General features: G+C 26.2%; 1 protein-coding gene across 7 annotated transcripts in view; it reads left to right on the top strand.

Annotated features, from left to right (window-relative positions):
- Positions 1–22,613, top strand: part of LOC107437970 (C-Jun-amino-terminal kinase-interacting protein 4) — a 52,277-nt gene that overhangs the window by 6,998 nt on the left and 22,666 nt on the right. For 4 of the 7 annotated variants that reach the window (XM_071179893.1, XM_071179890.1, XM_071179892.1 and 1 more), the window contains exons 5-16: positions 411–570; positions 692–737; positions 1,051–1,174; positions 3,114–3,205; positions 4,834–4,851; positions 8,173–8,230; positions 9,092–9,148; positions 10,482–10,623; positions 14,793–14,980; positions 16,505–16,681; positions 19,502–19,736; positions 21,418–21,570. In XM_071179893.1, coding sequence (XP_071035994.1) covers positions 411–570; positions 692–737; positions 1,051–1,174; positions 3,114–3,205; positions 4,834–4,851; positions 8,173–8,230; positions 9,092–9,148; positions 10,482–10,623; positions 14,793–14,980; positions 16,505–16,681; positions 19,502–19,736; positions 21,418–21,570 — 1,450 coding nt within the window. The remainder of the gene's footprint in view (positions 1–410; positions 571–691; positions 738–1,050; positions 1,175–3,113; positions 3,206–4,833; positions 4,852–8,172; positions 8,231–9,091; positions 9,149–10,481; positions 10,624–14,792; positions 14,981–16,504; positions 16,682–19,501; positions 19,737–21,417; positions 21,571–22,613) is intronic. The other 3 variants (XM_043052677.2, XM_071179891.1, XM_043052674.2) reach the window with 1 other exon arrangement.

The following is a 22,613-nucleotide window of genomic DNA, read 5'->3' as shown; positions in this document are numbered from 1 at the left end:
TAAAAGGCAAAAAAAGGGATTTGAAGAATTTAAAATTTTGAATTTTTGATGAAGCATCTTTTTATTTTAATTAATAAGGCTTGTAGAATTCGCAAAATTCAATAGATCTAATTAAATGACTACTTGAAAATTGCTTACGAAGTTGACACATATTGCTTTATGCACAAGATTCATTGTTTAAATCTTTTCAAAAGTTTAGTCATTCTTCTATAAAGAAACTCAATTAATTTTATGTCATAAAATTTTTATTGTGATGAAGTTAAGGGCCATACAATTATATATATTTTAAGCAAGTGCAATAACAAATCTTTTAGGATGGAGTTTTATTTTTAATAATTTCATTTAAAAAATTTAATATTCTATGAGAATTAATTATTTAACGAGATTGAAAAAGTAATTATTTTTTCCAGGCATAATATATCACAACTAAAATCTGGTTCAATGTATAGTATGAGTTCAGAAGAATCTTCCATCAAATCTCTATCAAGTCCTCCAGATTTTAGCGGGTTAACACCACCAAACCATGTGCCAGATGCAGCTAGAATTAGCAGCTTGCAAAATGAACTTCAAGTAAGATTGCTTAATATAAACATTTAACCGAAGTGTAGTTTACTTAGATTTAAAAAAAAAAAACACAATATAAATTAAACAATATTTATCGAAATTTTATGAGCCTCTGTTTTATTTATAGGATGTGCGATCTCATAGCTCTTGCCAAGACATTAAGACCGCTCAAAGTAAGCAGTACTGAATATTTGTTTATCTTTCATTATGTTTAATTAAAGGGTCTTAGGGTCAAATATTTAATTCTAGATTACATGGTTATGATAAAACTGTATTGCTAAAGTAAATTCATTATGTCTTTTAAGAAATTTCAGATTTGTTTATCTTTTTCAAAATAGTTTAATCTACTACTTTCCAAACAAAGCATTTCAAGCTTTCTAAGTTGCCTTTTGTGAATCTTTATATTTAAATGTAATCTAATTCATTATTTATCATATAAAATTTTATATTTAAAATATTTTAATTCAATTTATGGTCTTTCTTTAGAAAGTGGTTGGACTGATGGATTTGGATCAGATCTTACAGATTTCTCAATATCATCTGCTCCAGATGTAGATGATATGAATGACTTATCATCACTTGATATGGCTCCAGCTGCCACTATACAAAAGTATTATTATCCTTTTTATATCAAAAAAGTGCAATTAACTTTTGTTTATTTATTGTTATAATTTCATATTATGTATTATAGCATTGTGGGTTCACAATTTTTTAATAATAACTCATTTCAGTATTTTTTTTTCCAATGTCTAATTTTTCATTTCCAAGATAAAAGCTTCAGATTTATAGATTTTTACTTTCGTAAGCAGCCAGTCTAGTATTTTGTTTTTAGGTATATTTGAGTATCTAATTTTATTTCAAGTATTAGTTTATATTAAGTTAATTTTCTAAATATGATAAAAAATGTGTGAAAGAGTATGTAGAAATAAAAGTAATATAATGTAGTTTTCACTTTTGCAATTTTTTTAAAATGAATTACAGTTATTATGAATTAATATTTTAACCTTCAGTTAGACGCGCACTTGTTTCAGACATGGTTAGTCGCGTTGCACCTATAAGGTGCTTTTGATTTTTTTAAAGTCAAGTGAAATTTATTCCAGTTTAGAAAGTTAATTGTTACCTATTTAAGATTCTTTAGATAGATAATGTATGAAAAAATTTATTTAATTACTAAAATATATGAAAGAACTGTATCACAAATAATTGCACAACATAATGAAAAACAAAGAAAAGTAAAATTGTAAAAAAACATTGAGAGTCTTGCATATCGGAATAACTTATTTCAATATCACATGTTAGTATAAAAATATTATATTAGAGGCTGTCTGATGCAGAACTGCCTTCATGTGAACAAGAATTTTTGCAAGAGGTGTTTACAAATTGTTGTTACATTACTCAAACATAAGTGTTTTCCGCAAGCAGCACAAGTATACTTTGTATTTTTTCATTGTTTATTTTTTTGACATGGCACGCACAATTTTCTTTTCTTGGCTTGATTTTTCTGACAGTGAATTTTCTGAGGCTTGAGAAGTTTGCTTCTGCCAATCGAAAGCGAAGTACTGAAGATAAATTTTTCTTGCTCCTGCCTCGGATCATTTCATCCATCACAAGTTGTTTAGCCAATTGAGACAAGAAGGTTCTGTGGTTTTTCACTTCGTATCCATTTTTTGCGTATATAACTTGACCATTTATACCTGCTACGTTGAGTAGGGCAGAAAATAAGATAAAATATAGATATTTAATTCATAAAAATATTATATCCATAATACTTGGGTCAATGGTCGCGTTGCACCTGTGGGGTGATTTGAGCTGCTGCAACTCTCCATCGGCATGTTCGAAGGTCGGGAGTACACAGACCTTTGAGTAATCCAAAGATAGGAAGATAACATTAGGCTCGTTCCCCGGAAACATCTATTGACGGCAAAGGAGGTGGAAGTGCAGTAAAGATGCACCTGAGGTGCACTCGTCTAACGGAAGGTTAATCAAAACTAATTTAATTGCTCAATTAATTTTTACTTTAAAATGAGAACTTTTTGTATTTGCATAACTTGTTTCACTTAAAAAAATTAAATAGACTTTGCAGTTTATCTCTTATAGTGTATGTACTTAAACTCAATATAAAAAAATGCTCATTTTAAATTATTATATTTTTTAATTAGTGATTTTTTAAATTTATTTTATTAATTAAGTTTACAATTTAGATAAACTGAAATGTATAAATATTTTATTGGTAGCTATGTCGTAATTCTAATGAATAAAAAAAAAAAGTGAAATTTTTAATTCTGCATAAAAAAATATTCTATCGTATAACTTACTTGCATATAAGCTAAAAAACTTGTAATTATTATTTTTTTTATATGTATACTTATATATATATATATGTTTATCTATACCTATATATGTTTGTTTCTTTTTTTTTAAATGAAAAATTGAAACCCTGATCTATATTGCACATTAACAAGTGTAATGTGTATTGCCGAACATATTTAATATATTTCAGTACTTTAAGTGCAGTAATAAAGTATTTTATTATATTCAATATGTTGCAGTGAAAGGAGGCGACCAAACACTTTGTATCAAGAATTAAGTTTCACAGAGTGTGAAAATGCCCAAGATGGGGAAGATGGGAATGATATTGCTGGTAATTTCATTTTTAGTTTATATCAACTGAAGTCTGTTAATTTGAATAAAATTAAAATATTTTGAGTTTGATGCAAATTGCATGAAATGAAAATTAACTATCCTGAGTGAAAAAAAAAACAAAAAACATGTACACGATTATTTGATTTAAAGAAAAATATTTAGCTATATTAAACTTAACTTTTTTTGCTGAGAGTTCTTATTTCTATTTTAAAACAGACTATAGAGCTTTTTTTCTGACTTAATATGTTTAAAAAATTCTTATTGTTATAATTCCTTTTTAGAGATAATAAATTTTTTAACTTGAAATATTTTTTTGTGCCTAAGTTATTTTAGTCATAAGTTGGACTCCTTTAATTGAACCATGTAATACTTGAAATACAGAAAATGTTAACTAACATTAATTTTTTACAATCTGTTTTGATTCTATTGTTAAAATATTTTTATTCAAGTCCTTCCTTTTTTATTATATAAAATAAAATTTAGACTTAAGTGAATTTTTTAAGAGGTAATTCAAAGTCTTTGTATTTAATAGAGTAAGAAAGTAATGATAATAATAAATAAAGTGGTAATACAGTAGGGAACCGATTATCCGGAACGATCGGGACCATTGCTATTCCGGATAACTGATTTTTCCGGTTTTCTGAATCGCTACAAAAAGCCGTTTTTTTTTTTGTTGTTAAACCCAACTAAAAAAAATTTTTTTTTTGGAAATAATCTAAAAAAGAAGAAAAAATTATGAAGTAATACACTAATGATTATTTCCAAAATGATTCTAAGGTAAACATCTTTCGAAAAAGAAAGAAAAATACTAAATTCTTATGAGGAAAAAAAATTTATTTTTTAAAAAATGGTTGGAAAATTCATCGAATTTCGTTTCGGTTTTTTGGTTTTCCGGTTTTCTGATTTCCGGATAACGGGTTCTGTACTGTACAAAAAATCTGAGGTATTTTATTTTATAGGGATAATTATAAAATTTATTTTTCTATTCATTGTCAAGGCAACTCATTAACTTCTTACATTAACATTTCTATTTAGCTAATGCATATGTTTATTTTTCAAGCAATTTAAAGTGTAGTGTTCACAAGATAAATCTAGTCATTCATAATGAAGAATACAATATCTTAACTTTAAAAAGATGTTGATTTTCAGAGTGGTTAGCTAAGAAGTTTAGCTATGTTTTTTATAGCTGGTATTAACAAAGAAATTTCATTACCATGATCTTAAAATTAATGAAAGATTCTAAAAAATATTTTTAAATGACTTCATTGCTTAAAAAAGGGAATTATAACTCAACTTAAAAAAATACAAAATCTACATTACAGGTTTTTGTTTTTGAGTTAGAGTTGTTAAAATTATGTTCTGAATAGAAACTTTTGTGTTAATATTTCTAAGTTTTGTGATGTATTACACTTTTAGTACTAACATAGTATTTGGTAAATTGTCTTCTTTATATACTAATATTATAACTGTCATTAACATATTGAAAATGAATAACCTTAATTTTTTAATTTGTAATATAATCAATATCTAATCTCTTCCAGTGTATAGTTTCTAACATTATGAATAATATACTAACTTAATAAATTTTCCCTTTTTTTTTCTTCTGAAAATTCTGGCAACCTGTAGCACCAGACAGTTTCTTTGGTAAGGAATTTAATACTTTTCCATTCACCTTTTTATTTACTCAATTTATGAAGGACAGGGTTGCTGCTGGATTATTATAGTGTGTCAAATGTCCGTGAATCTTAAAATAAAATGTATAAATTCAGGATTACGACTCTTCACATTGAAAATAAAATTAATTTTTAAAAAAATTGTTTATTCTGTAAAATCAAACTGCAGTACCATATGGATTTGTGATCGAACTACTTTAAATATAAAACTGATTATCTACTGATTACTCATGCATGATTTGAAGTTCTTTATAAAACCTCTTACTTTAATGAAACTGAGAGTTTTTGAATATCATACAGAAAATGCAATAAAAATCCCACATTGAACTGCATTAAAAGGGGATTATTGAAAGTAGGATTTAAAAGTAACGTAAATGGGCAGGCATGATGGGTGAGAGGGCATTACAGTATAGTGTTTATAATTGATTGATAAAACTGCTTCGATTTGCTATGAAATAAAATTGTTGCAAATTCAGCACTTAATTCGCAATGTCTTGTTAGTAATTGACTTATAACTGTAATGTATGATTTGAAATTGGCAACTTTCCAATAATGCATGGTTGGAAATATCATAAAAACATTAAAATTTGAAAAACGCTTTGAAATATGTCAGAATTTAGGTCTGTAAAATTTAAGGTTTGGAGATAGCATTACGTGATTAATAGCATTGATGTTTACTGTGACCTAACATCAAATGCATGTGTGGAAAATTGCATTTTTCATATTATAATATCAAATAGAAAACCCTGATTTGATTTTCGTCAAGTTGCATTGTGATGTATCAAAATTTTGATCAGCAGATAAATAAAATACTGAGTAAAGATAAATGGTTAAAATGAATAAAAATGAATCATTTGACTTTTTTTTTGTAAAAGTCTTAAAATGTTAGTATAAGTAACTTCGTATTTTATAGAAAGAATAATAAAATATAAGTTTTTATCATTTGTTTCACTCAATTTTTGTGCACTATGAAACATTTTTTACATTTCAAAAATTTTCAGAACCCCATTTTTATAAAAGAAACCCTGATTTTTGACTATTTACTGTCTCTAAAACCCAGTTTAAACAATACTCAGTGGCAACCCTGAAGTGTGTGCAATTTTAAATTAATTTCTTTTTTAAATTTAACAATATTGTACTATTATTTTTATTTACTTAATCCTTTTTCTATAGTTTTCTTATGTTTCAAAAATATTATTATGCAAAGAAAAAAAAGCACATATAAGTGATGTTGATTCACTAAATTGAATTAAATTATGTTAAAAATGTTAGGCGAAGAAAACAGTATGAAGAATAACTTTAGTAAAACCTTAATTTAAATTAGAAAAGAAAAAAAAATTTAATGTTAGAGCTTGGTGTACCAATTACACATTATGAAAATTATTAACATTCAACTAATTGTTGAACCCCCTATAATATTCTCAAGCATGTTGAACCAAATTCTTGATCCCGAGAGCTTAATTTCTAAGTAGAACCTTTCCGGTGCCCAAGCTGGGTCAGCAGATTGATAGGCAGACACACTGATTGTTTTATTGTTCTATAACTTTTATATTTAATGGAGAAAAAATTATTAAAAATTAGAATTTTTTTTGTTTTAAAAATTTTTTTTGCTACCCTTAAAAATAATTTTAGATATAAGGTCATTGCATAAATGTGGTTACACAAATATATTTTCATTAATGGGTTGTTCTTCAAAAACCTAACTACTACTTTTTTCGTTGCTTGTCAACCTATCCTTGAAGCTATTGTATTAAGTGCTTACCAATATACCCTATTCACTTATTATAATTTAGTGGTTCCCTTTCTAATTACCTATTTGTAATGAAATAATTTTTAAATTTGACAATAGGAGATTAAATTTTTTTTATTATATTTCATAATTTATTTTTGAAGTCTTATTGAAGTTATTATATTGATTCAAATTTGATTTATTTTTTTCTTTTAACTTTTATTATTTTATTTTATTATTTTGCTGTTTTTAAGTTGGTAATTATATAAGATCTTTTTTTGTTTTGTTTTAGGTTTATCAGGTCAGTCAAAAATATTTTTATTTTATTTATTTATTTTTATTTTTTGTATTTCTTCATATTTTAACTTGTTTTCTTTTATTATTCTTTAAACCCTATTCTTAGTTTCTTTCATTGATAATACAGAATTTCGCACCATTGTGTAAGGATGCTTAATTACGTAGTTACTAGTAATGCAATAAATTTTTAGTGATATAATCAGTTTTAATGATACAGCATTATATAAAATATTAATAATGTAGTTTGATATTACATGTAACATATTTGTATCGATTTATTTTTGCCTTTAAAAAAATTAAAACAACCTTAATGTTAAGTAGGGCCAATTAAATTCGGTCACAAAATAATAGATGCATATATTGATGGCAGACATTTAAAAAAATGTAGATTACACATAAAAGTAACTGCTGCAGCTTATGAAGATTTAAATTTCAGCTTGATATTAATATACTCAATATTGGGTTATAATATATTGTAGATTGTTACATGAAATGATTTTTAATACAAATAAAAAAAATTTCTGATTATGGTCTTAATTTTTTGCATGTTCAATTTTTTTATTCTCATTTTTCTAATTTGCTTTGTTAGTTTATTTTGTCTTCATGTTGTTTTCATTACGTAATAATAATAAAAAACTTTTTTGGGTTCAAAATATTTTATTCTGCATTGATAATTGTATTTTTTTTTAAATATAACTGATATAGCATACATTATTAACATTAAATCAATAGCTTGTCCTCGTAATTGGAGGCAAGTTAAACAGAATTTGTGTTGCAAATGTTTGTGTATTTTATTCACTAATGCACATTAGCAGGTAGTGGACTCCCCTTGTTTTACATTTAAGTTTATAATGATCCATTTTTACGATCTCCAATACCATTTTGAATAAATTGAGTTTGTTACTTTAAGATAATGCTTTATTGTTATGATTTTGTTATCCGTCAGATTATTTAAAAATTTGAATTTTAAATTTAAAGTAAGTTTTGACTGTTAAGCTCTTTCTAGTTTTAAAAAAAAGTGTGACAATAATTTTTTAATACATTTTTTTGTGTGTAAAAGAGTTATTAAATTGTGAGAAAAATTTCTTACCTTTTATTTTTCTCATTATAAAAAATTGTCTGACAATTTTTTACTGATAAATTTCCCATTTTAATGCCTACCATAACTGAACATAAAAAAAGAGATTTTTTGGTATATGTATATTTTTTTAATTCAATTGAAGAAAAGTTGTTTTATTTTACATACTTTGATTTCTTTACCTATAGGAATGGGAAAAGAAGTTGAAAATCTAATCTTAGAAAATAATGAACTTCTGGCAACTAAGTAAGTATTTTATAAAATTATAAAGACAGTCACTGTATTATTATTTTTTTCATATGAAGTAAATAAGTTAAAATATTTTTAGCCCATTATAAAAGATATTTTTATTAAAATGATGAGTTTTTTTTAATTATTAGCCCTACTAATTAGAGAGAGCTCTCTATAAGAATTTTGTGATATGATTTCCAGGAAACTCCAAAAGATAAAAAATTAATTATCATACATACCTTCTCCACTTTCTTTTCTCAGCGAAATAAGTAGAGAAATAAACATTTCTTGACTAAAAGAACTTTTTAACATTTATAATATGCATATTTACTCACAAATAAACAATACTTTTTATAACTGAGAAAAAAATGGTAGTCATAGATAATTTACTCTCTCTTAAAAAAATGATAAAATTTTTTTAAAACTCTTTTTGCGATAAGTAATAGCCTTATAATAGTAATACTTAGCTGTATAACTACTGATTATAGTAATGCAAATGCTAAGGGTTAAAATGATGAACATCATTTATTAAATTGATCATCTTTTTATGATGAGCTGAATGTCTTCATAATCTTCAAAGTGTTTAAGAGATAATTGTTTTTTACACAAACGTCAGCATTTAAGAATTTTAAATAATGTTTCTCAGAGGTATGAGATTTGTGTTTTGACACTTGAAGAATAATGTTTCTTGTCAGAATTTATTAATATTATCAATTAAATAATTTCAGACATTACTCCTAGATCACTATAATTTATCTCTATTTCTGTATCCTGTGATGCTTTATATATATATGCTAGCTGTCTAATATTTACTACTTAGGGTTGAATGAAAATCATCCTTTTTATCTTAATACTAATATGATACTTTCTTTTTAGGAATGCTTTGAACATAGTGAAAGATGATCTCATTGCTAAAGTGGATGAATTAACAAGGTATTAGTTTACTCCAATTAATTTTATATTGAACCTTTTTGTTACCTCTTTCAGGGGTTGCAGGATAAAAACTGTTCCTCATATTTTTGACTATAGTACAAACCACTGAAATTGTATTAGTTTTTATAACTTAAAGCATACAGTTTTTAACCTACCTCTTTAAATTTTTGAAGCATAAAAATAAAGCAGATAACTTTTTTGGGGTTGTGTGCATATCACGGCCACAGTTCTTATGATTCTTTAGAAAAGTTATGGGATAAAATTTTTCCACCCTGTAGCAAAAGATCTGTAACATTTTGAGTAAGTTGTATAAACTATTCACATAAGTTTATCTATATCAGTGACATGCATGCTAAATATAATACAAAATTCCCAGGGAAATATTTTTGTAATTAAAGTAAGCCAATTACGAGGTTCAAAATTAATTTATTATTACTAAACCCATTGATATAAGATTTTTGTCATAACTCTTTAGAAAGTTATTAAAATTGAATATAGTTGGAAATTTGAATGTAAACTTCTGTTAAAACCAGAAATATCTTACATCTTAATTGTTTTCAATATTTTGAGATAGTGTAATGGTACAATGATATCCAATATTGACAAATCATTCAATATTAAATGTTTTCTTACTCATTATTATATTCTCTTGTATTTTATATATATATTACTAAAATAAATACAGAATAAGTGTTTTTTTATTATGTAATTCATGGATAGATACTGTCAAAGTGAAGCAAATTAAAATGTTTAATCATTATCTACAAATATTAATTAACGAGCAAGCTTAATAATTTTTTTATTTGTTAATTAAAGATGCATGTGAACAAATTGCTTTAATCTTCTAAAAATTCAGCCCTATCATCCTATTTACACAAGGATTGAAAAAAGGTGCCTGAAAGTAATTTTCTGACGTCATAAGCCGGATAAAAGGCTTGTCAAATTTACAACATTACTGATTTTATGAACACTACTTTACAAGAATAGGCCACAAATAACCGCATGACACAAAGAGTCAATCATGTACCTGAGGCAAAGTCTTCTTCGCCTTGCTATACTTGCCGGAAAACAGGCTACAAAAAATAGCAGGTGAAAAATAAGGATTTTGCTCCTCTTGTGATATCACAAGCCTGGTGTAAAGGAGGAGTAAAGAGATTTGTTTAGATTTTTTTTAAGTATAGAATAAAAATAATTAGTTTATACATGTAAAAATAAATACTCAAATACAAACGAAAGTGCTTTTTGTTAGTGCTCTAATCAGAAACTGGCCACTGAGGTAGATGTGTTTTTTTTAATTATAAATTTAAGTTAAATATGCATACATATTTTTTAGTGAAATGGAAATTTTGCAAGGAGAGATCAAGTCTTTACAAGCTGTTAAAGAGAGATTAAAAACACGTGTTATAGATTTAGAAGAAGAACTAAAAAAGACAAAAGAAGAGGCTGAAAAAATGAGGGCAAAGTTTGAAGAAGAGGTATAATTTTTATTTTATTTAATGCTCTAAATAATATTAAATCATTGCAATTTTCATTCATTATACTTTTTTTATTATAACTGTTATAAAGTCTAAAAATATAAAAAGGATAATTGGTTTGCAAACGCATAAATAAAAGTGAAAATATTTAAAAATAACGGGTTGGCAAAAGCATAAATAAAATAAAATAAACACATAAAGAGATAAATTAAAAAAAATAAAAGCAGACGATAAAATTAGAAGTCAATTTTTAGTTGTTGGTTTTCTTTAGATTAGTTTTTGTTTGGAAGTTGAGTTTCCTTATATTCGGTTACGGGGTTTTTCTTGTTGTTTTATGATCTTTTCACTATCCCATTACGGGTAATTCATATTTGTTAGTGTTTGTGTTGTTTGTGAATAAAGTTTTTTATAAAAAAAACTGAACAGTTCTTTAATATAGCTTGATACGCTACAGCTATATTTAATTGGTGGCGTATATTGGTAACGTATATTTAAGAGAAGAACTGGTGAAAAATACTATTGTTATTATGGATTTCCTACTCAAGAAAAAATTAGTGAATGAGATGTTTAAAATTGATGCTAAGAAGTGTGGAATTCGATGATACTTCGAACTCTTTGAACAGAAAGCGAAGAGATTTAGGGTAAATTTTGACCTTTGGTTTTCGTGTGCTTTGCAGCTTATTCCTGCTGAAAGGCCAGAAATTTATGATGATGATTATTATTACTTTAAAGAAAATCTCATTGCCAATTTTCAGTATGATCCACGAGATATTCCGTGTAATAACGATCGCCAGAAGAACATTTTAATGAGAAATGGAATTCGCCAAGTATTATGAAGAAATTTAGATCTGAACGTGAATGTTTCTATTGTGGTGAAATAGGACATTTTAAGAAATACTGTAGACGTCGAGATTTGGATTATAGAAAATAGAATTACGATAGAAGTTGGAAATATAGTAACCACCAATCCGACTATAAAAATATATCGCCAAATGTTTCCCGAAAAGTAGCAAATTCTGATATCGAAACATCAGTTACTTTGAAGGACTTAGATTCTAGTTGGCTTAATATTGGTAAATTAAGTGGTACTAAGTCTGGAAATGTTGCCAAGAGTAATTCTGAAAGAAGCCAATCGACTTCCAAAAGAAGAATAGTCCCGCCAACAGTTGTACCTGAAGAATTGGAACCAATTACTAAAGTAAATAAGGTTATTATAGATTGGGAAGAAAATATTTTTGAAAAAGTGTCTAATTGGAGTTCTCCAAGTTTTGAAGAGAATAAAAGAAGAAGAAATAAAGCTTATTTTCGTAAGGAGTTTGAAAAATTTGATGAAAACATTATGGAAAGTGTTAGAAATATTTTTATGGAGGATCGGAAGGAACCGAACCAAATAGTAGGAGCAGAAATAGATATATTGGAATTTAGTCCATGTGTACTAAACACAGAAATAGAAAGTGCAGAACCAAAAGACGAATTGTTCGACGATGTTTCTAAAGTGATAGTAAAGGAGGTGGAAGAAAAGGAATGTCAAATCTTCCAAGAAAAAGTTGAGATGAAAAATGAAGAAAAAGATGATTGCCAAGTCAATTGAGTCAGTTTTGTGGTAGAAATTGTAGAAGAAGAAATAGCATTGCCTAAGTGCCAGAAAAAAGCATCATATGCAGATACATGTTTGACGAAAAATTGTGAAATGATTTTGGTGGAAAATGATAAAGTTTGCCAGAAAGGTGAAAATGTTAGAATTGAAAGGATTTCGGAAGCAAATATAGTAAAATTCATGTTAGTACTGAATCATCAGTTATGGAAGAAAAGATGAAGATTGATTCCAATAAAGGTAGTAAAAGTTTGCCAGAGATTGTCGGTGACAAAATGTGGACTAAGGCATTAGTTACAGAGAAACGTAAAAGAGAAACCAAAGTGGTTAATTTGCCGTGTAGGAATGAACAATTTTGTTCAGGAAAGAAAACGCCAGCAAATGCTAAACAAGTAAAAATCTTTCATAAGAACTTTGTTAAGAATGGAAGTGACAAGAAAATGAGCCAATGGCGAAAAATCAATGCCAAAAGGAAAAGAAAAAAGAACTTTGATAGAATTAGCGTCACGCAAAGGGTTAAACTAAAATGGTCGCCAAATAATTTTGATCACAAATTTATCGATACATGATTGAAACAAAAAAAGAATCGATTTCGAGAAAACTTAAAGTTTTTGCTGATGAAAGTAAAGATGAAACTTTTGAGAGCCAAATGTAATTTGAATCAACGAGTCGATTTGAATCAATTTGAATCATTGAATCAACGAGTATAAGTATAAGTGCAAGAGATGTGTGCCAAATTGGAAAAATTACAGTGTTAATAAAGTAAGATGGAAAGAAAAGTTCAGTCATTGGTGCAAAAATGGAACTTGGCACAGTTGGTAAAATTTGCCAAAAAATTTATCAGTGGAACTGGAAGTTTAAGAAAAGAATTGTGGTGAGTAAAAACTGGTGTAAGAATATTAACATCTACGGAAGTCATGGCACTACGAATTCGCCAATTACCCTAAATTTGGCTAACGTTTTAAGAGTGAAGGTAAAAATAATAATGAAAATATGATCTTTAATCGCCAAACGATAGTAGTAAAGTAAAACGATAATTAGGACTTAGATTTTTTGTTTTTTAACTATAAAATTAAAACACTTTAAATATTATTCAAGAAAGGTTTTATAAACTATTTCACTTCAAGTGATTTTTATTTAAATAATAAGATTTTTTTGCTATTTCTTTAGTTCTTTTGCTTTGTTTTAAATATTGTTTATTTAATTGTAAACAGTATCTTGTGATGTTATGTTCAAATTAGTCTTATTTCCTTATTCATATGTATGATTTAATTTGAAGAAAAAAATTTTACTTGTAAAGAAATTAGTTTATAATTGAAATTAAACTAACCAAAATTTAATTTGAGAAATTGTTTAAAATGATTATACCTAATGAAACATAGGTGTTAAACAAATTTGATTATAGAGAAAAGTGCTAGTGTTCTTAAATTACGTCATTTTTTTAGATATATAAATATTAATAAGATTGAGTTTGGATTTAATTATACGATGTTTAAAAATGTTAAGTATATTGTTTGGATTTAAAACTAGTGAGATACCAAGATAAAAATAAGCACTTTGAAAGAAAAAAAATCTGGCTAGCTTCAGTCTTTAGATATTGTAAATGGTTATTTGTATATATGTAAATAGTTATATTTATTTCTATTTATTTTATGTGAAGTTAAATTATAATATTTATTTATATTCTAATTTTATTTTGAATATTTTAGTTTGATATCTAAATTGAGTTACAAGTGAATTGTCTACTAATGTTTACTTCAAGAGTCGTAAAATAATTTAGTAATTTTAAGTTTTAAAGTTAATATTTATACATCACTTCTAATGTAAAAATTGTATCTTGCAATTAATTTGACAATTAGAAAATTTAATTCTATAAGTGAAATGGTTTGATTGTAACATAATGCATTGGTTTCAACCTAATGTTTAAAGAAGTACACAAATAAATTCATTAATAACTTTTCCTTTGTTTTCTATGAAAAAGTTCTTCCAAGGGGAGAGGAGTTATAAAGTTTAAAAATATAAAAAAGATAATTGGTTTGCAAAAGCATAAATAAAGGTGAAAATATTTAAAAATAATGGGCTGGCAAAAGCATAAATAAAATAAAATAAACACATAGCTGGCAAAAGCATAAATAAAATAAAATAAACACATAAAGAGATAAATTTAAAAAAATAAAAGCAGAGAATAAAATTAGAAGTCAATTTTTAGAACTAGTTGTTGGTTTTCTTTAGATTAGTTTTTGTTTGGAATTTGAGTTTCCTTATATCCGGTTACGGGGTTTTTCTGGTTGTTTTATGATCTTTTCACTATCCCGTTACGGGTAATTCATATTTGTTACTGTTTGTGTTTGTGAATAAATTTTTTATAAAAGAAAACTAAGCAGTTCTTTAATATAGATTGATACACTGCACTGTCTTAATGTTTGTAATACTTTTAGAAAGAATTTGTAAATGTTTAATAAAAGAATTTGTAATACTTTTACAAAAGAATTAACAATTTGATATTTTCAAGAGTTCAAGAAATAAAAAGCAAAGGAAAAATAAAATAAAATGCAATTTATATATTTCTTTTTAGGAGGGAATTCCTCTAGCTCAAAGAAAACGATTTACTCGTGTAGAAATGGCTAGAGTTTTGATGGAGCGGAATCAATATAAAGAAAAGTTAATGGAATTGCAGGAAGCAGTGCGCTGGACTGAAATGATTAGAGCATCAAAAAATGATCCTGCCACTGACAAGAAAGGCCAGTCTTCCATTAGAAAATTGTAAGTTTCATTTTTTTTATTTTAATAAAATTATTTTTTACTTGAATATTTTTTTATTTGAAACTTATTTTATTATGTAAAACAAATATTTTTTTTATATAAAACAGCATGACTGTTAAAGTTTGTATTGAATTTGAAGAGATTTAGATATTTTTCATTTCATGTATGATATTCATGCAATAAATTTTATAAATATCGTTAAAAAATGCTTTAATTTGAAAGATTATGCAATTTTAGTTGTAATTAAGGGCTCTATTGTTTGAGCCAGAAGTTTCCAGCACTTTTTAGCTATGATCATTTCCTGTGAGAACGTCACAGTTTCTGACATATCATATTTTTTCTTATCACAGATCTATTCATTTTAAAATTAATATGTTTTTTAAACTAAGAAGTTGTTTTGAAAATAGAATCTCAAAAATAATAGGATTAACTAAATTTACTCTTTTCTTTTTTATAACATTAGCAGCTTAACATAATGCTCAAGGTTAAAAATAAAAAAAGAAGGAAAAGAAAAACTATTTTATTTTCAACTGCAAAGTTTTTACCATATACTTGAAGATCTTATGTCTTTCGTTTGGGTGGCTATGCATTGATTAAAAATTCATGATCTGAAAGTATCATAAATGAATAATGCATTTTTTAAATGTGATTACAAAATTGCCAAAGTTTGGAATTTATACATTCAAAGTATAAATTAGAAATTAAAAATTGGCTTTGATCTATTTAGAAAAGAATCTATTTTTTTCTACAATGGCAAGTCTGGAATAAGTATAAAGAGGGATACAAAAACCAAAATAAATATAAAAGTTAAATACAACTAATGATTTCTTTGCAAAAAGGAGATTGAATTTCATTGATATAATACTCAGTTTCATCTTTCAAAACATGGGTGATTGAGATTTTGTCTGTTAAAATCTTCAACTTCAAATAAAGAAAAGTCCAATAGCATTAAATTACATGATTTAGACGGCTAATCCTAATTACCAAAACAAGAAATTACAATATCAGATTGACACAGCAATGGAAACAAGTAGTTATTTCATTTTTTAAAACTCTAAATTGCCAGCTGTCTATAATACCCACTTTTTTATTCAAATCTAGCATGTATTTTAGGATACCCTATATGCGTGTATACTTGGTATGCGGTTCCATTTTAATTTAAAATCTAGTCTTTATATTTAATGAACCGATAAAGAAATTCCCAAATTTTAATTTAAAGTATAATTGTAAATTTTGGGACACACTGCATTTTATGTATAACATAAAATGCATATAATAAGATTTAATATTGAATTATTTTTCTGTAACTATTGACAAATTTGAAAAAATAATATTAATGCAATTTAGTGGCGATTCTGTATACCATACATCTGTTATTCTTGGATAAGTTGATGATTATTTTTATGCATCTTTTGTTACCGGATTTCGTTATTGACTAATAAAATAATGTGGTTAATATTTGATATTATGTATTTCTTATTGCAACCAACTTTTTAGAAAAAAAAAATTATTTTGTATTTTCAGTTTCAGCAGTTTATTTAGCTCAAGCAGTTCATCAGAGAAAACAATGAGAAAATCTCCTACCTCATCAGGAATCTTGTACAGTTCACCATCTGTCCATGTCAGTCCCACTTTAGATGCTCTCCGGAAAACTAGATTGGGTGAAAAAGGAAAAAGTGTTGATTTTCTTGATAGTGATTTGTGAGTTTTATTGAACTACCTCCAAACATCCAGATGTTATTTATTCTCTGTCTTTATGAAGTTATTGTGCAATATGTAGAAATGATATTAGTATACTTGTTACACATTTTATCATTTAACCTGTTGAATTTTCAAATTCTACTTGCATTTTCATATCTGCTGTACAGCATTGTTATTTCACAAGAGCTTTTTATCTTGTTACATGAATTTTAGATAGTTTAGTTTGTATATATTTAAATATATATATTTGTATATATTTAAAGAGTTATGAAACGTTGATTTTAATAAATTATATGCCTTTCAAAATTGGTTGTTTTTTTTAGTTTATTTTTATAATTTATACACAAAATAAAGGTAGTTTTTTTATACCTATAAGGTCCTCTGTTTTTTCAGGTATTATTTTAAGTCTACTCTTAATTTAACTCTAAAGATAGCAAATAAAGTTTATTACTATATGATGGAGAGAAAAAACAATACGCACCAAGTGAAAAATTATGTGTAGATATCAGTTAAGTGCTATATACAAGTATCATTTCAATTCAATACAAATGATAAATAAATCATTCTATTCCTGTTTTGGGTGATGATGATGCTTTTCTATTGCATTGAAACAGCTGTTTGCACTTGACTTTTCAATTCGTATTTTTTGGCTGGTTTATTACATTATGTTTTAAATCATTTCATCTAGAAATTTTTCTTTTCATATAAAACTGAATTTTTTGTTGTTGATATTGTTAAAAATTATTTTTCACATTTCTTATTAAATATTATTAAGTTTATTTTTAAAACCTTAGGTCCCAATTGATATGCTAATCAGTCATATTTTGATATAATCTTCATTGGAATTAACTGTATTTCTTTTTATTGTATGATTGTTGTAATCAATTTAAATTAAGAATCAGAAAAACCATCAGAACATTATTGTTTTGTACTTTTAAATTTTAATAGGCCATGCTAAATAAATGTTTCATTTTTTCCTTAGTTTATAAATATTTTATATATCTTTCTCCCTATTCATTAATTTTCTTATTTTCGATTTTATTCATACATAATTATAAAATAATTTGTTTACTTATATTACATTATGGATTTCTTAGAAAGTAATTTATATAAAAGAAAGGAACAACTTTTTAAGTTTTATTGATAATTTCATTATTTTTGATTTTTTCTTTTCTTTTGTGGCTTTATTCTAAAGTTTTATTGGTAGTATTAATATTTTGGGGGAATGAACTCATTTGTAAATGAGAAAGATGACTCAAAAATAAGAAAGAAAACTTTTTAAACATGATATGAAGTTAAGGAACAATGTAACTATTTTCAGATCAAAGATTTAAGAGCAAAACAGTATTTTCTTACTACAGTCAAGATATTCTCAATTTTGGCTCTTATGGTGTTAATCGTCTGCACCTACATATCAAATTTGTACATTTTACATCGCTTCCTAGCTTTATTTTTTACTAATGTTTGTTATTTTACAGATTTAAGAGCAGACTTGCAGATTTTCTTTCTGAATCTTGAGAAATGTTTCAAAATGTGATTTATTTTATGTAATACTTATGTTATAATTTATTAATTGTATTAAGTTTTATATTGAATATAAATATCATAGAAAATAGTTAATTCATAACAGAGGTATAAAAAAAAAAGAAATATGTTTTGTAATTCTTTTAAATAAGCAATTATCTTTTGATAGGATTTATGTTTATTCTGAAACATTTTTGTATTTATGCTCACATTTGAAAATTTATGCATTTGATGGAAAGAACTAAGTTATATTTTATGAAACATTTTCTGCATAAATTTTACCTTTGCTTTTTTTTTATCGACAGCATTCTATTAAGCAATAATTCATTAGTTTGTTTTACTCACTTTCTACGACTTCCATAATCTTAATTTGAGTAATTTGTACTTTAAAAAATAGTTATGTGTTAAAAAAAAGAAGAGTTGTAACAAAATCTGTGTACAACCTAGAAGTAATAAGAATTTTTAAGTTTTACATGGAAAAATCTTTCCTAGCTCTGAAAGATAAGAAAAATATGGAAGCAAGATTGCTTTGATGTAATTATAATACCATTAACTGATAAAAATTAAGTAAATAATAATTTTTCAAATTTTCACAATTCCTTACTGGTTAAAACATCTTTTTTTTTAAAAAAAGGAAGAAAAGAAAACAGCATGGTAATAAGTAACATAAGTTCCCTTATCTCCTTGATTTGTATTGCTTGGTTCCCTTCATGAGATTATTAAGTAGTCAAGCCTTGGCAAATTCTACTAGATTAGCTTAACTTTTAGTTTTGAAAAAAAAGAAAGAAAAAAAAGGTTTTAAAGCATCCAAAAAGGTTGTCTGTAAAAATTTTTGGAGAATTATATGGACATTAAATCTTAATTTGTCACTTACGTAATTAGTAATTTTTAAATATTTTTTATTTCATAACATTAATTGAAATATGTTTCATTGTTACCAAATTTTTATATTGTTTAAGTTGTAATTGTGGTTCTAATAGTAACTTTTAGAAAATTTAAAAAACACTTATAATTCTAGAAAAACTTATTTCAAAGAATAAATTTGAGCAAAAAATCTTAATTAGTTACCCAATGAACGAGCACCTTAATAGCACCATTCATATAATTTTCTTTAAGTTAACCCTAAAGGAAGTTAACCCTTTTCTTTATGTAAAAAGACTCTTAACTGAACTTGTACCATCATATAATTTATTTCTATAAAAATTTAGTGCATCATTTAACTGTATCTTTCATTGCATTTAAAAATGAGATTAAATACCATTGAATTTCATTGATTTATAAAATTACTTTCAATAGAGCAACAGAACGCCTTCATCAGCAAAGGGCAAGGGAGAGAAAAGAACAATACAAACAAGTCAGAGCTCACGTTAAAAAGGAAGATGGGCGAATGCAAGCCTATGGATGGAGTCTGCCAATTCTTGGGGATAGTAATGGAGAGGCTGAGCCCACATCCTTATCTTTTGATCCTTCTTTTCCAGTACCTGTTCCTGTTTACTGCAGACCTTTGATGGATAAAGAACCTGGAATGAAGGTAGTTAATATAATTTTGTGTTGAGGCTCATTCAATGAACCTGGAATGAAGGTAGTTAATATAATTTTGTGTTGAGGCTCATTCAATGAATCTGGAATGAAGGTAGTTAATATAATTTTGTATTGAGGCTCATTCAATTTCATAAATTTTGTTTGAAAATTGATGAATTGAAAAGAAATTCCTACTTATAACTAGCTTGAATTTTATTAAGGATCTGTTTCATACACCAATAACTTTTAACAAAGAGTAAAACAGTATTCTTTTTATTCATAAATTGTTATTTTATTTATATAACAATACATGAAGAATTTTAGTGTAAATTTTTATCTGACCACTGTATCACTGTGCAGTTAATAATAATATTTTTTTTAATATTTAATCCTTTTGTACCGACTGTCACGTATACATGTCAGCAAGAAACAGCTTCATATCCCTGCTGACATGCCGACATGCCAAAGAGATTTCTCGTTCACTTCTAGCCATTGCATGTTTGTGACAGCGTTTGGGAATGTTTTAAAAACTATTTGGGTTTGCAGTTCAGTTTTCATTTCATAGTTACGTCTTGTAGACGTCAAATTTTTCTGTGTTTAGACTTACAGTGATTAAGTGTTGAACAAAACTCAATATAGCAGAAATTGTATAAAAATGTATTTAAACACAAAACGTAAGGAAATAAAAAATAAAGCGAGTAAGTAGATTATTTATACAGTATATGTTGCTAATCTACTTTACTGTACATTATTAAAGAACTAATTAAGAAATATTAGAACATGTACGCTCAAAGGCAAAAAACCCCGGCCCTGGGCAGACACTTGTAAAAGAGGCTCTGAACCTCAGCACATTCAATTGCAACTCCCATTGCGAAAGGGTTGAAATGAAATTTATTCTATAAAACTTTGTTGAGTTTTTAAATTTTTTTCTTTTATAAATTAAAGTAAGTATTTTTTAAATAAATTATTATTAATTGGCAATTAAAATTAATTGGTAATTAAAATTTGCTTCAGATAAAGGCAGGTGTATAATTACCAATATATATTATTGAAAACTTTACAAACTACTCAAAAATTACATTTGTTATTCAGATTTTCAAGTATTTTGCTAAATAATGAAGCTAGGAAGTTTTAGGAGATAACGTATAATTTAATTATAGAATTTAAATTTCCGATTTAGATGAAAGTTGAAATAAATTTTTTTTAAATTTCAGTTTATAGTATTTTGACAATGCTTTATTTAGTCAAGTTACGTTGTAAGAGATTATTGTCTAGTTAAAAATTATAAAATAAAGAAGTTTATGTAAATTATATACTATATGGAAAAGTTCAATTACAAATTTTTACGAATGTAAAATAATTTCCCACTAATAGTGAAATAAACATTTCAATTTAAAACCCAAATTCAATGTATAGTTAGAACTCCCAAGTTATAATGTTAGAATGATAAATAAGAGTTTCAGTTTTTATGTATGCAAAATTAGTAATTATCAATCAGGCTTATGATATTATCTAAACCATATAAATTTTTTTCTTCTTTTTTAAATTTATCCACTGATAACAGTATTATAGTGCTTCATAGAATAAGACATATTCTATAAACATGCCTAAAAAAATAAAATTTTTTTACTTACATTTTTTAAAATTATCTTTGCTTAGTTGTTTAGTTTTTTTAATAAATTTGTTGATAGATTTGGTGTTCAGCTGGCGTGAATCTAAATGGAGGCCGAACACGTGATGGTGGTTCTATTGTTGGAGCAAGTGTATTTTATTCTTCACCTCCTGAGGAGGATACTCCGACTGAAGATTTATCTAACATAGAAAAGCTAAGCCATGAGCTAGCTGTAAGTATTTTTTCTACTATCATTTCTTTAGTATAGAAATTTTATCAGAAGTGAATTTTCAAGTAATTAATATATTTTTCATTGTTACATGCGTTGTCAAGGTAAAAACTTAAATATCAAAGCATATAGATATCTTGGTATAATTTAAAGTCATTATTTGAATTTTTTTATAATATATTTTGCTTCGCTAGCAGGACTTTTTTAATGGCTTGTTTTGTATATATTTTATTTACATATAACAGAACTGGCTAAGTTGTTATAAGTGTTTTTGATGCTTTTTGACTTGTATATATAATAGAAAATTGATTTATAAATTTTATTTAGGGTTACAGAGATTGTAATAAGAACCATGTGTTAGTAAATTTAATTAAAAATTTTTAATTGTAAATGATGGATATTGTAAACTGATATTATTCAAAATTTGTTTTATGCATCCGCGCTTTTTTAATAATGTATTTTGCCAAGGCCGATAAATTTAATGTATGTGTAATATTTTTGGTATTATATCTGCACATTTGACATTGATCGAATATTCATAAAAATTTACAATGTTTGTAAAGCTAGACTTTCATTTATTTTTATCATATAACTTAAATTTAAAAGTATTGCTCTTTCTGGTTTTCAATTTATATTTTATAGTTCAGATATGTTTGTGAGACATTGCTTGAATGCCCGAATTAAGTTTAATAGTACCTTTTTAAGGAATGCTTATATATAGATAATCCATAGCTATAGCTTATATTATTACAGGGATGAGATTCTTCCGCGGATTCGCGGATTTCCGCTTTTTTTAAGATTTTTCCAGTTTTCCCGCTAATTTCCGCTGAAATTTTTTTTTGCCCAAGTTAAAATGTTTTATGAGGAATTTAATTTTCCGCGGAGGGAAATTGTTGAAGTCCCTTTTCCTCCCTCTGAAGTTTCTCTAAAAATCATTTCCTTGGGATAAAACTGGTTGACCTTTATACAGGGATGAGATTTTTTTTGGCTCTCGAATTTCAGCCTTTTTATCAAAAACTCCGATTCTCTAAAAGTTTCGTTTTTTT

Source organism: Parasteatoda tepidariorum, chromosome 4 (genome assembly GCF_043381705.1).
Source record: "Parasteatoda tepidariorum isolate YZ-2023 chromosome 4, CAS_Ptep_4.0, whole genome shotgun sequence".
In the NCBI taxonomy this organism is placed as follows: domain Eukaryota; kingdom Metazoa; phylum Arthropoda; class Arachnida; order Araneae; family Theridiidae; genus Parasteatoda; species Parasteatoda tepidariorum.
The sequence above is the reverse complement of the archived record's forward strand: the minus strand, read 5'-3'. Positions and strand labels throughout refer to the sequence as shown.